This window comes from Silene latifolia, chromosome 1, assembly GCF_048544455.1.
Source record: "Silene latifolia isolate original U9 population chromosome 1, ASM4854445v1, whole genome shotgun sequence".
Taxonomy (NCBI): domain Eukaryota; kingdom Viridiplantae; phylum Streptophyta; class Magnoliopsida; order Caryophyllales; family Caryophyllaceae; genus Silene; species Silene latifolia.
Genome location: NC_133526.1, coordinates 56,050,865 through 56,064,907, shown reverse-complemented (window position 1 = coordinate 56,064,907; position 14,043 = coordinate 56,050,865). Strand labels below are relative to the sequence as shown.

General features: G+C 38.3%; 3 protein-coding genes across 4 annotated transcripts; 1 reads left to right on the top strand and 2 right to left on the bottom strand.

Annotated features, from left to right (window-relative positions):
* Window positions 1–591: 591 nt before the first annotated feature.
* LOC141605770 (uncharacterized) lies at window positions 592–7,096 on the top strand. 2 transcript variants are annotated; one of them, XM_074424663.1, is made up of 11 exons: window positions 592–735; window positions 1,479–1,654; window positions 1,761–1,942; window positions 2,047–2,670; window positions 2,757–2,834; window positions 3,274–3,565; window positions 3,671–3,870; window positions 4,228–4,304; window positions 5,777–5,878; window positions 6,027–6,213; window positions 6,680–7,096. In XM_074424663.1, exons 1-11 carry the CDS (start codon window positions 719–721, stop codon window positions 6,773–6,775), a joined length of 2,031 nt encoding a protein of 676 aa, XP_074280764.1. In that variant the 5' UTR covers window positions 592–718; the 3' UTR covers window positions 6,776–7,096. The 2 variants fall into 2 exon arrangements, 1 of the variants encoding a protein (XP_074280764.1); XR_012526473.1 differs by lacking the exons at window positions 6,027–6,213; window positions 6,680–7,096 and having other exon boundaries at window positions 605–735; window positions 4,228–4,618; window positions 4,927–5,878.
* Window positions 7,097–8,162: 1,066 nt separating this feature from the next.
* LOC141605756 (uncharacterized) lies at window positions 8,163–10,109 on the bottom strand. The gene is made up of 5 exons (XM_074424645.1): window positions 9,831–10,109; window positions 9,685–9,747; window positions 8,887–8,955; window positions 8,757–8,802; window positions 8,163–8,631 (listed from the first exon to the last, which is right to left on the bottom strand). Exons 1-5 carry the CDS (start codon window positions 10,059–10,061, stop codon window positions 8,570–8,572), a joined length of 471 nt encoding a protein of 156 aa, XP_074280746.1. The 5' UTR covers window positions 10,062–10,109; the 3' UTR covers window positions 8,163–8,569.
* A 3-nt stretch (window positions 10,110–10,112) lies between these two features.
* On the bottom strand, window positions 10,113–12,680 carry LOC141605767 (uncharacterized). Its single transcript, XM_074424656.1, has 5 exons — window positions 12,473–12,680; window positions 11,842–12,009; window positions 11,540–11,613; window positions 11,013–11,066; window positions 10,113–10,257 (listed from the first exon to the last, which is right to left on the bottom strand). Exons 1-5 carry the CDS (start codon window positions 12,504–12,506, stop codon window positions 10,141–10,143), a joined length of 447 nt encoding a protein of 148 aa, XP_074280757.1. The 5' UTR covers window positions 12,507–12,680; the 3' UTR covers window positions 10,113–10,140.
* Between the last annotated feature and the right edge of the window lie 1,363 nt (window positions 12,681–14,043).

Sequence of the window (14,043 nt, the reverse complement as noted above, 5' to 3'; positions counted from 1 at the left end):
GTTTTCTCCTGATATAACATACTTTATTCCAGTTCACAGGTCAGCTCTAAGGGATTGCTACACTGTTTCTTCCTTGGATACAATGGCAGACAATCTAGTTTTTCAGAATGTGAGGGCTTCCACGGTGTTTGCAGCCTCGACGAAAGGCCTCCTTCTCACCATGTACAGAGCTCACTCGCCTTCACAAACTGTTTCTTCGAGGAGTAACATCAAAAAAATTATCCTCGATTCGGCCTCCACAACGCTAAGATGCAGTCGGAGTGTGCCACACGTTGAGCACAATTCGTAGTTTCCTTCGTTTGTACGTTCACTGGTCAGTTAGTCTGGCCACTGGCTAAGTCGTATACTCTCTGGTTACATTTATATATATGCAGTTCATTATTGTCAAAAAAAAAAAAAAAAAAAAAAAAAAGGTAATTAAGATGACCAAGGCAAGTAAATGCAGGAGACGAGAATGGGTTAGACATGTAGCACGTAAGTAGAGCTATTTAAAGTATCAATATAGGGGTAATACCGTCATTTGATAGTGAAAAGAAAGTATCCGTACGCAACAAATTTCCATTTTTTCCACCATTTTGGCGCTTCACCATCTTCTCTCACCACTTACTTGCCTCTTAAACCTACACACACCTACACTTCCTTACTACACTTGAATTTCTCCATTTTTAACCTCCTCTTTCCCTCTCCTCTTCACCTTCATCTTTCTCTCTCCACTAAAATGGTGAAAGGAAAAAGGTATAACTTTTTCAATCGTTTTTTTTCTACGTTTTTTGTTCTATCATTTTTCATGTCATCCTCGCTCAATTCCGCTCTTTTATTTGTGGAAATGTGAATTGTGATGATGTATTGTAGATTTTTTATTTGTACTATTGTATGTATGAGGGAGTAATTTTGCGTCTTGTGAATTACAGTAGGAGTAGTTGTTAGCGCTCAAATTTCCGATGAATTTAGGGTTCCGATGTGTTATTTTTAATCTGCTTCTTAATGATTATCGACCGTTTAATTGTGATGTTTATACGGAGCATGTCGTTAACAAATACGGAGCATGTCATCTAGACATGCTTTTACCTAGATTTATTCGGATCATTATATCGAGTGTCATAGGAATTCTCCTAAATGGTTGGGGTAATGGAACGTTGGATCATGTACATAACATTCTCCTTTGTTTTACTTCACAAACAGTCTGTTTCCTAATGATTAGTGATGAAGATTGCATTGATTTGTTATCCGCTTTGAATCCAGTCTTGGATATCCCATTCAAAAATATATTTTCCTACTATATATATGCAAGTTTTTAGATATCTGATCCGAGCTAGCTTTGCCGTATGTGCAACAGTGTCAAGTGTCTAAAAGAGTATTGTTCTGTCTGCACCAAGTGTTTTGTCCTTTTTAGTCTATATCCATCCAAAATTCTGATTATGCAATACTGATGTGAAGAAGTAATGGGTGAATTATACATAGTTTGTTTTTATTTATAGGATGCGTGGTGGCAGGAAGACAGAATCAGTCACAGTGCAGAAAAAACACACAAAGAAGCTAACGGTGAATAGTCAGCCATGGTCTGCTCGCAACCTTGTAAAGAAAGACCTCGCAAGTGTTATCTTTGCTTGCAAGAAGTCGACATTTAGGGAATGCATCTCTAAACAACTATTTGGTGAGTTGGCCACTGATCTTTGTGCTGTATTGTGTTTGTTTTTCACAGAGTTCGCTAAATTTACCAAATGTAGCTTTATAGAGAATTTTATGTCATTCATGAACAGGCTTACCAGGTGCACATTTTGCATATGTGCAAAATGTTACTGTAGGCATGCCATTGTTCCTCTTTAACTGCACTGATAGGAAACTTTTTGGGATCTTCGAGGCTGTATCTTTGGGACAGATGAATATTGACAAACATGCTTGGACATCGGACGCGTCGGAGACTACACCGTTTCCTGCTCAGGTATTTCATTATAGGAACTGTGGTTATGGGGGTCAAGTAAACACTGCATATCAGCATGTGTAATAATAAATATTTGTTTAATTCTCGTTATGCCTTCTTTTTAGGTTCGTGTTAAGATTCAGAAGCTTTGCCAACCTTTGAATGAGGAGCAGTATAAGTCCATCCTGCTTAAGAATTACCACCAGGATGATCCTAATTATTTTTGGTTTGAACTAGACCAAACTCAGACCCAAAAGCTGATTTCAACGCTCTCACTTTCTCTAGCCGTACCAAGTACTTCAAAGACTCCCTCGATCAAGTGGGGAAATCTTTTAAAAAAGTCAATTGAAGAAATTGCTCGTCAAGAAGCTCCCAACTCTGACAAAACCAGTGTTCAAATATTTCCAGAGTCCAGTTCAACAACATTTGTCAAAGGAAAAGAAGTTGCGAAGGATAACGTGACAAGTTATGCTGAAGGTAAATCATGGAGCTCCCTTTTCAAACCCCAAAGTCCCTTGTTGGAGGAGGAAACAGAAGATTCTGAGAGTGAAAATTCTGTGAGTGAAAATTCTGAAACTGATAGCCTTTATACCGTGTCTGAGAACGCGCCTTCTACTGTAAATGAAGCTTCTTTTGGTGTCCCTGAAGCACCTCCAACTATTGTATCAGAAACAACTTCTTCTGCTGGAGAAGCGAGTGGAGAAATGAGTTCAGAAGTGAACTCAGATATATGCGCAATTTTCGACAAGGTATCATGATTTCCCTGGTTGGATATGTTTCTGGTCATTTCTTTTCACCTTTCAAGCTATTTTTTTTAACTACCTTTTCTGCACAGTTACTCCAAGCAGTAGAAGAGATCAAAATAATACAGCTAGCTCAAACACAAAAGATGGAGAGCATGGATCTAGAATTGGTAAGAAATATTCTACAACTTAGCTCTGATTGTCATCCCTCATTCCAACCCACATTGTTTTTATTGTCACGAATCTATGAATTTTTCGTCTTTTTTGTTCTTTCACTTTTGTAGCTTTTGATCAAGTCATGAAAATACATGGGTTCTCTGAATGAATAAGAGTGTATACTGAACTGAATTAAGTAAAGGATAATTATATTCTGCGATGGATCAGTGTATAAGACAAAGACACTATTGATTCTGAAGATATGAAAGCTGCTTCCTCCTATTCTTTAACCTTTACAATTGCCCCATTTTTTTTCTTCTTCAAATTCTCACATATTTTGAAAATTTGAGCAATTCCAAAGAATATGAGGGAGTATTGAATTTGTTATGGCTGAGAAGTGGATCTTTTAAACTTTCTATTTGTTTTTATGTGTTGATTTTATGTACAATGCAGGTGGAAGTGAACAACAGACTTAAAAGGCTAGAATCTGATCACGGAAAGTCTGGGAGCTCCTCCCGCTCTCTCTCTGATGATTGTTGTCAATCTTGTGATCATATTATTTTGGTGGGAGGATTCGATGGCTCTTCATGGCTTCAAGACTTGGTGTCATACTTGCCTTCTGTGGACTTGATTCGACCCCTTGTACCAATGAGCTCTATCCGTCCATATGCATCTGCAGTGGAACTAAATGGAGAAGTATTTGTTTTAGGTGGTGGAGGACAAGGGACATCCTGGTATGACACAGGTACAAGATTTTAGATATGTTTATTACCTCGTCATTATTTTACTCTTCTACGCCTAATAAAATTTTCTGTTGAAATATTAACTTTTAATTCCTATCTGGTTGAAGTTGAATCATACAATTTGGGACAGCGCCAGTGGGTCAAGCGCCCTGAGTTGAGTACAAAGAAAGGGAGCTTAGCGGGTGCTTCTTTACTTAGCAAGATCTTTGCTATTGGAGGTGGAAATGACACTGGCTGTTTGTCAGAGGTAGAAGTGCTTGACTTAAATATTGGAAAGTGGATGGTCACCAGGTCAATGTCGCATAAGGTAATGTTCTCGATTTTCATGTTTATATCTGCCTTGCTCTCCTGTTAACATTTTAGTGCATTGCTAATTCTGTGCAATCTGCATTGACCTTGTTCGCCCCACGTTTGCCCCAGCACCCACCCCTGCCTAACAGCCGGGTGGTATGACTACACCGGCTACGGCCCACAATCTTTGATTATGGCCTATTTAGACCTTTATTTAGAATATTGAATTGTTAGGTGTTGATAAAGTTAGTTTGGAAGCAGAAAACATGTTGCGAGCTGGATTCATATAGAATGCATGTCTGTCTAAAATATTTCTTTCGGAAAATTTTCGGTTGTAGTACACTAACATAAATCTTTTCCTATCGCATGCCAGCGTTTTAGCTCAGCTGCAGCAGAATTAAATGGCGTGCTGTATGTCGCTGGTGGATATGATGGACAGGAATATCTCAGGTCAGTTATTTTATTTCGTACATTAGCTTCTTCTAGATTTGTATTTTCTTACACTTGACCTGACTATCTTTTGTAATGACCTTAGCAAACTAGTATTCGGAGTAATTTGTATGGAGTACATGACAACATGACATGATGTCATATCATGATGCTAGATTAACCTTTTATCATTTTCGTAATGGTGAAGACTGAGAATTTCTTCATGGAAATTCAGTATTATTAACATTCAAGTTTAGTAAGGTTTACCTGTATGGAGGGGATGCCTGCTTTTTGGGATGTGATCAACTGCAAAGTACTAAGCAAAACGTTTTAGGGTGTGTTTGGATAACAAAAGTGGAGGGAAAGGGAGGGAAAGGGGAAGGAGGGTAGGAGGGTAGGGAAAGGGAGAGAAGGGAAGGGGAGGAGGAATGGAGTGTGGTTGTTTGGATACAATTTCCCTCCAAATCTTGCCTATTGTGGAGAGATTTTGATTAGGCTTGGAGGAGGGAAATTGGATCCCTCCAAATATCTCCCCCTCCATTTCCCTCTACACTCATTTGCTATCCAAACAAGGGATTTTAAATTCTCTATTATCCCTCCCTTTCTTTTCCCCTCAAATACCCCAATCCAAACACACCCTTAGAGAACATAGTTACTGATACAATGGAAGTCACCCCCTGGAAACTCCACATAATCCATATGCCATAGAGTCCGTAGTTCTGTACACTGTAGTGTAGTCGTGTCTATTATGTGCCAGTTGGACGTCCGACCTACATCCAAAAGTCTGTAGAGGAAGCATTTGACCATTGAATGACAGACTATAGAGACATGGGAAAGACAAAATCTTACCTACGTGAGGCACTGAATGACACCCTCTCTGTTTCACTCAATTAGCTCTATTTGACTTCTTTTTTCTTCTTGAAAAGAAGTCAGTTGAGATTAACTGAATGTTATGTACTCCGTAAATGCTTAATTTCTTTTCATAGTCGCATTTCTACAACAAGCTTCAATTGCAAGTAGCTGAAGTATCATGTAATGCTCCCTACATTACACCAACCCTTCACATTCCATCTAGTACCTGTGTCTGTCACTCAACATTCGGACACCGTTATGACATATACCTTTTGTTTAAGCAAAAAAAAAAAAACAGAAAGAACAATTCTCATAGGTTAGAGTATGACCCATGGAAATGAAGCCGATCAGATACTTTTAACCTGATCTGAGTTACATTAGATTGGACCCAAGAAAGTGATGGAATAAAGTTTTTTTGCGCTTTTCAGTCAAGTCAGTTGTTCCCTTTGGAAGTTTTTTCACATATCGAATGTCCTGTTTTTTCAAGGCATACTGGAACAGCTTGTAAATTGCAACATTGTCGTTGTTATCCTATCATTTGCTCAGAATTCATTATGGCTTGTGATTATAAGACATGTAAATTCCAGTCTAGTTCCTTGCTGCTTCTAGAATGACTAACCCTTCTAGGACATGCCTTGCAGGTCTGTTGAAAGATATGATCCTCGTGTATATTCATGGATGAAACTAGGGAGCCTGAATACGAGGAGAGGATGTCATTCTTTGGCAGTTTTAAATGACAAGCTGTGAGTAGTTCCCAATAAACCTTTTTATAACTATGTATTTGAAAGACTGATACGTTTTCACATGTTGCCTTGACTTTACCGTGTTTAGCCATAGGCGAAACACCAATTGGTATTCCTTTGTTACTTCCATGGTGTAATTATTTTGTAGATATGCCATTGGTGGATATGATGGCGCTGAAATGGTTCCAACAGTTGAAGTATTCGAGCCTCGTGTTGGTTCGTGGACGATGTCAGAGTCCTTGACTTGTGCTAGAGGATATATGGGAGCCGCGACTCTAGGAAACACTATTTATGCCATCGGTGGGATGATGGATAACAGTCAGATCTTAGACACGGTAAGCATCTTCTGACAAGTATGATGGTAGAGCACTAGAGCTAGTAAACATCTTCTGACATGCATAATGTTAGTTGCTATTGCAACAATGGTCAGTTGCGTCCTATGATGTGGAGGTGCGTTTAATGTCGCGGTTTATCACGGCTTGTTTTTATGTTGGTCATATAAACCGTATCGGTCTAGTATTTGCTTTGTTGACCTTGTATCGGCTTTATTAACCTTATATTGGCCCTATCATCTTTTTCTGGCAACCCCGAATACTTCGGAAAAAATCAGCTCAAAAAGCTCTGAATATCCTTCTCTAGTTCAACTAGTTGTAAGTTTGTAACCATATGATCGCCGTAAGGAACCTTATAAATATGTGACAATGCTGCACGACTCTTTTAATAAAAGATGCTAGTAACAGATGACAGTATGACACTTCTGTTTTTACCGATTTGCTGTTTTGTCCTAATTTTTGGTCACAGGTGGAGTGTTATTCTGAAGGTGAGGGGTGGCAATTAGCAAACTTGAAGTCGGTTGGAAAAAGATGCTTCTTCTCCGCGGTAGCCTGTAACAAGTGAATGACGTGCTTGTGTCAATTGCGCCTCTGAATGTAAATCTGGTGTGTGCTTAACTAGCTGATATATTAGGTTTATGGTTTTTGACATTGACTTCTGATAACTAAATACAAGCTTGCTTCTTAAGCTTGGATGTCCGAAAACCGGGGATTTTATAATGATAATGAATCAAGAGCAATGTTAATCTTTGTAACTGAAGTTATTCTGCAGACAACTGCAATGCAGAAGTTAAGAATTTTGTTCAGAGGAACCTTGCATGTTTACTCTTTTGAATCGCATACTTGATACATTATCAATGCTACTTCTTTACAAGCTCTTAAACGTTCACGGATTCTCAGAAATTGTTACCTGGATTCAATATAATTTCTTCTTGGCATTTTGAGCTTTGCTGGATAAGGACATTAGTCATGGCGTTTGGTAAAGGGTATAAAAGAAAGGACAAGCTTTGTTTATTGTTTCTTACTCCCAAACTCCTCAACTTAACTCTTCTTACCTCCAAGGGTAACCCATTCCCTTACCCTTACTAATCCTAACCACCCAATGCATACCCCACTACCAAGTAGCAACACCTACCACCACCATTGCCACCACCCATCACTGCAATTGCCCAACGGTCAGCAGTGGCCAGCGACACTCCCAGACACTATCGACACTATACCTGGTCCTCCTACCTGCCAATACAAAGCATCCTCCCAATTCGCAGTCTACACACCACTCCCCTAACCAACCCAAAAGCTTTAAAAACCCTCTCACCCGAAATTCCTTCCCCCACTCTCAAAGGGTAAGGGAGGGGAGTATAGGATTTTGGGTTCGTGGTTATGTGGGTGGGATGTGGGTTCCAAATGGGGAGGGTGGCTGATACAAAGGGAATTGGGGTGGGTCGGGTAAGGCGTCTGCGATCTTTTTGGGTGTGCGGCTGAAAGGTTTTAGTGGCAGGAGACGGTGGTGTATGTATAGACTATAATAGACCATGCAAAATTGACCCGACTCCAATAATCAGACCTTACACCAGAACTGAGGACCCGAGATTGACATGTAACCTGAATTAATCCAGCCTAATAACTTCACACTCCATCCTATCGGGGTTTCTTCCATATTTCCTTTTCAGGAACTCTCAAATCTGAGCCACTCTAAAGCCTATCCGAACTTCGAGCTTCGAGCTTCGAGCTTGAGCTAAATCATGCTCAAAGAAAAAAGTGCTAGTGAAAAAATGGAACTCAGGCTAGAGCTCCTCGGAAATAATACAAGCAGAGATCAAACTATTATTTCAAGAGCCCGAGTTCGATTTCTAGATATGATCTGATCTAGAGCTTAGTCGAGCTCAGTATCGGCTCAAGTCACTTACACGTTACACCCCTATGATCCTAGCTGCTAGACAAAAATAAACAGATTGCTGTAAAAAAATATTTATATTGGCGTAAAATAAAGCTCTGAGAATACATGACCCTATGGGATTGTAATAACCGTCAATAATCAACCGTGAAAAAAATTGACACGGTTCCTTTGATGAAACCCAACAAGACACATACAGAAAGCTACCAAAAGAAAATTAGAATATCGTAGCACAGGGACTTAGCCTCGGCGAGCATATGCAGGAACCACTCGAGATCACCTTTCAACACAGCTGAATCTCAAGAATTATCTATTCTACAGTCTCTTTTCTTGGTGAAATGTAAAAACTTGGATCCAAAAAAAAAAAAAAAAAAAGAAAAAAAAAACTCAAATGGAGACAGATAATTGGCGCCTTTGCTAAGTTCTCAAATGGAGTTCTAGGACTCGGATCATCAATGTTCTAATTCAATTGAGGCCATGAAATGAAGGCAGTACAGCAACAAGAGGATCACCATAGCCGACAGCTTCTGTAAGATATAAATGTAGAGAACAATACGAGTGTTTAGGGTTTGCTATAGTGAAGAGAAGAAACCCGTCTGCATCAATTTACATGTGCTGCTTAAAATGGAAAAAGAAGGGACTATCAACATACCTCCTTCTTCGAAAAGCATTTTCAAGACCTCGCCATCTACGTCTGACTGCTCGATTCAAAATTACAAACATTAGCGAAAATTTTTAAAGTTAATGAAGAACACAACACAAGAATCACGTCAAAAACTCACCTTAACGGGAAGCAGACTGCCAAACCGGTCAATGTAGCCAATTACTTGTCCCTCTTTGATAACATCGCCCTGCATGTCAATAGTAAAGTTTGACTACAAATACTACACCAAAGAAGAAAAAATGGTAATATTATCACTAGAAGAAAGGTTTGCTTGTAAAAGCAACAAGACCGCTGGACATATTTTACTCATACTAGGTTTTAGAGACTAATTTCATCTCAGAGGTCCATCATACTTATCGAAACCTGAGAACCAATAGTAAAAATAAGAAATGTTCATGCCTGCAACCCACTAACTAATACTTCCTCCATTACATTCAATGCTATACATTTGCTTTATACGGGTTTATCAATGCTCGTTTTCTTTTGTTCATATCTTTAGTTACATATTAATAAAAATTATAAAAATTTGATACACAATGTAGTCATGATAGTGATTGGTGCTTCTTTCGGGGGTTCAACCAGCTTGGATAAACGGTAAGACAATCTAAACAAGATTTCACAAACGTATAGAATTGAATGAACTGGAGGAAGTATTCTAGCCAGCTTGCTCCAGAGACCATTCACAAACTCAGCTTGTATACCAGAAATCTAGAACACAGGTTACATACTTGATACTTCACAGTTAAATTTATACCCATGGCCATTACAAACAACCGAGTTGTAGTAGATCATAAAATTAAGGTTATACGTTGTTCCATAGATAAAGTACATAATATCTGTAAGGGCTTTAATATGAAGATTAATCCAATTCGGTATCTTTGCTAAGAAGTGAAATACAAATTTAGAAAGCGTGTACCTTCTTGCAAACAGGTGGTTGTTTTTTCCCCTTAATTGTTCTTCCTCTTTGGAATGAGCCCACCTAGAAGTTCAGGAGAAACCTTAATCGTATTGTAATCTCTCAGTGGAATACTTGAAATTTGTACACAAGATCTGATTACATACCGTGGGTGATGTTACTACTTTAAATGCACCGACTCCAGAAGCTTCCAAAGAAGCAATTCTTGATGATACAACTGATGCTTCCCTTGAGAAGGGATTGTTTTTTTCAGAAGAGGATTTTGGGGTTGATGATGCGGCTGCAACAGGAGCTGATAACTCCATGGGTTCACTTGGAACAGGTGGGGCCATTGGGATAAGAGCATTAGTGGCTCCAATGTTTCTCTTTAAATGCATTTCGAAATCGCCGATCTATAACATAATGTTTTTAATTTAGTGAACAGGCCTTTTCTATAATTGCAGACAACTAGCAAACTTATGCTGCAACAGGAGCTGATAACTCCATGGGTTCACTTGGAACAGGTGGGGCCATTGGGATAAGAGCATTAGTGGCTCCAATGTTTCTCTTTAAATGCATTTCGAAATCGCCGATCTATAACATAATGTTTTTAATTTAGTGAACAGGCCTTTTCTATAATTGCAGACAACTAGCAAACTTATGCATATGTGCAAAACAGTATCATCTCAATTGCACAATCTTTGGCACATAGTAGTACAAATATAAAATTATTATAAACTATCAAGTTACAACGGCAAAATTTAGAACCAATTTGAAACCTCGAAATGTGGAGTGAAAGCTACCATGAGGGGGACAAAAATAAACAATTTGATATAATGTATACTTTAAGATAGTGAATATTTAGCATAATTTTTAAACAAATAAAGTTCTACCACACGCATTGTATTTATGGTACAAGCAATGCAATTGCTCTAGAGATCTCTATGGATACAGTTGTTAGTGCGCTAGTTTATCAGGGACCCCTTGGGACAAGAAAAGCCTCTCATCTGGCACCTGAAACCACCTATGTTACTCCGACTCTTCTAATTTCCTCGCGTACCCGTGTCCGACCCTCGACACTCGGACATTGGTGTGACACTTGGACACCTCATTTTAGACCAAAATATGCATATTTTTCAAAAAAAATAGCCGAGTCCGATACTTGGACACGTACCCGTGTCGGATACTTTTAAACGAGTCCGAGTAACATAGGAAACCACTGGATCCGAAGTCCACCCGACTTTTACGTAAATACTCTTTTTTTTTTTTTATGTTCAAGAATGGGCCACCGGGACTACTTTATAATAGAGATGAATGGTACACAAAAAAATCAGATAGTTTAACCTTACCTTCAGCTGTAATTCCGCAACACTAGTCTCATCACAGACTTCCAATAGCAGTGCCTGAAAGGAGTTTAAAAACAACATAATTAGAAAAATGAACAGAAAGAGTTGAAATTTATGATGGTTGACCATTAGCTGACATTAAATTAAGGGGTCACATAATACCAAGGGTCTAATAGTACTAGCGTCTTTCGCATGCGGGTGTCATGCATGTGCATGACTGAATCCCCATGGAAAAGGATACCTTTATTTAAATGTGAGCATGTCTGTGATTGGAGAAAGTTTGGATAACCAACACCTTTGGCAAAATCATAGCATTCCTGTCATTAAGAAATGAAATTTGGGAAAACGCAAACAAGATAAACACCCTATTTACCTACTTAGCGATTTTCTTTACAGTAAAAAGGCTTTGATATAACTGCATGAAAATGACATATCAGTAATAAAAGCATTCTAAGGCAGTCCAGACAAGCTACATAACAGTGACATTGGTACACACATCACAGAAACTACTTTGAAGACAGCCAGCTTACCTCGAATGCACTAGGGAAGGTAGCACGTGATGCACGTTTCTGTGGGGAGCTTTTCAATCCATTATCTAGTGAGGCTGTTTGAATAAGGTTATTTACGATTCAGTAAGTACTACGAATAGGCGAAGATTGTTGGAATAAGGTTATTTTCAGCCAGTTCTAATACTATGATATATATGGATCAGAAGTACTTGGCGGGGTATCAAATAAGTTAAACCGTTATCTAATGCCAAATTCATCAAATATGGTAGGAGGAGATTGTTGGAAGTTTGGAAATAATGTGAGAGTGAAACATAAAAACATACAATCGGAGTTTGATGATATAGTCGCTTCAGGTGTGTTTGCACATGCCACTACAAGTCCTCTTTTCCTGACTGAAGTAGTGGCCTTTCCGACAATTAAAGATGGAGAGCACATAGCCAGGCCGTGGTTGTTACGTGATAACCATGCATGGGGATTACCGCCAGAAGAACCTAGCATTAAAGCATAGTGTATGTCAGAATGAAAAAGAGTGAGACAATGTTGCAGGAACAATCAAGAAATGCTTCCTCCATGGAGTCATGTGTGTGAGGCGTGATGAATCATTAGTTCCGTCACAATCGGAACGCCCTTAATAATTACTCCGTATTAATCAGCAAAATGCTATTGCCTATTAGCGTAATAATACAAGTAACCTGAAAGACACAGTGTGACAATTGGAGCGTTCCTAAATATAGTGTCAAAATGAATGAGTTGGGTAAGGGGGGTAAAGTAATCAGTGATTCATGCTTGAGCTAATCAGATGAATTCGGGAAAAAGTCATACAAAAACAGATACAGATTAAGTTTGAATAGAACTGTTAGCTACGAGTTCAGAAAACGGTAATCTAAGCATATGGTAAACATTAAAATGAATAGAGGTGAAGGCAGAAAAGAGAAAATTAAAGGGTACACTTACAAATGGAGGATCTGAGAAGAGCAGCAGACTCCATGAAAGGTGAATAAAATGAAGGATGAGATAATAGAGAAAGAGAGAATACAGATTTTGTTGTAAAGGAGGAGGTGAGGTGTTGGACAACAAGTTAATCAAGCACTCCGTATAAATTGATGGTTAAGTGTTTTCCTTCGGAATCTCCGCCCATCCCGAGTTTCTTTCATTTTCTTTTGTTTACATGACAAAAATTTAAAATTGACTTAAATCGATTTGTTGTCGTGATTTTGACTTGTCTTAGTGAATTGAAATTTAAATGAGGTGAGATTTTTTTTTATTGGCAATTAAAATTAATACATTTTAGAAATAAAAGATGTATATGAAATGAGAATATTGCACACATATAACTGTCTCATTTAAATTTGAGTATTTTTAAGGAAAAATACCTTACAATCATGAACATAACATGATAGCAATTAACAACTCTCTTTTATCCCCTTATTTCAAACACGACACCACCCAAACATAACAAATAATCATCGTTTCTACTTTCCTCATAAGTCGTTAAACTCCCCACCTATCGACCACCAAAGTTCCTTCCATCTGCACATTGATGGATGATTGACCACTATCAAATTTCCGCGACTAACAAGTCTTCCCTATCCTTGCCCTATCAACCTCCATTCTTCCTCAATCCTTTAAACACCTCAAAGCAATCATCATTACCATCTTCTTTCCCAACTACAAAATACTTACGTCCACTAACTACACCCACCATAATGTTTCAGATATTACATCACCACCCTTCTTATCCTACTGTAATAACTCAAAGCCTAAAGTTTTGACATCACTATAATAAATATAGATCACCACAATGGATGACTCCCACGTTGGTTGGTTGGTGACAACGAATAAATATAAATGTATAAAATGTGAACTAAACCTTTATCAGTTCTACTAGGTAAGACACATCGAATTTCGAATCCGCTCTACGATGTTGCATGCTTAAATTCCTTAACTATGTCCTATTAAAATTTATCCGTAAATTTTCTACAAACAACTAATTTATGTTTTCATGTAGTGGCAATTTGGTGATTAGGTCGGTTATGGTCAGGATTAAGCGGGTGATGTTGTATCGGAGTCGGATTGTGTCGAATCAATAACAAGTTTAGGTTGGTTATAGTTAACGTAGGGGTCGGTCTATTATCCTTTTCATTAGGTAACAAGTTCGGTCGGATTCATTTCAGGTCAATTAGAACATATGATTTATCTGACGTAATTTCCTCCGATCGATAAAATTCATGTTAAAGCAATTTATATGTTAATTCATTTTAGCTTTAAGAGAAAAATTAAGATGAATATCATTTTATTATGAAAATCAAACAAGTATTAATCTAAAACTAATCCTTATCACCTTAGGAGATCATCTCTCTAATCGGGTTAACGTCTTATTTATTAAAGCAACAACCACAAAGCTTGTGTGGCGCTCTGTGGTTGAAAGTTGCAAATTTTTGTTTCCTTGATTTCAGTTCCCACGTTCTACAACATAATTAATTATGTACAATTTGACACTTCCTTTCTCTCTCTCAATTGTTCAA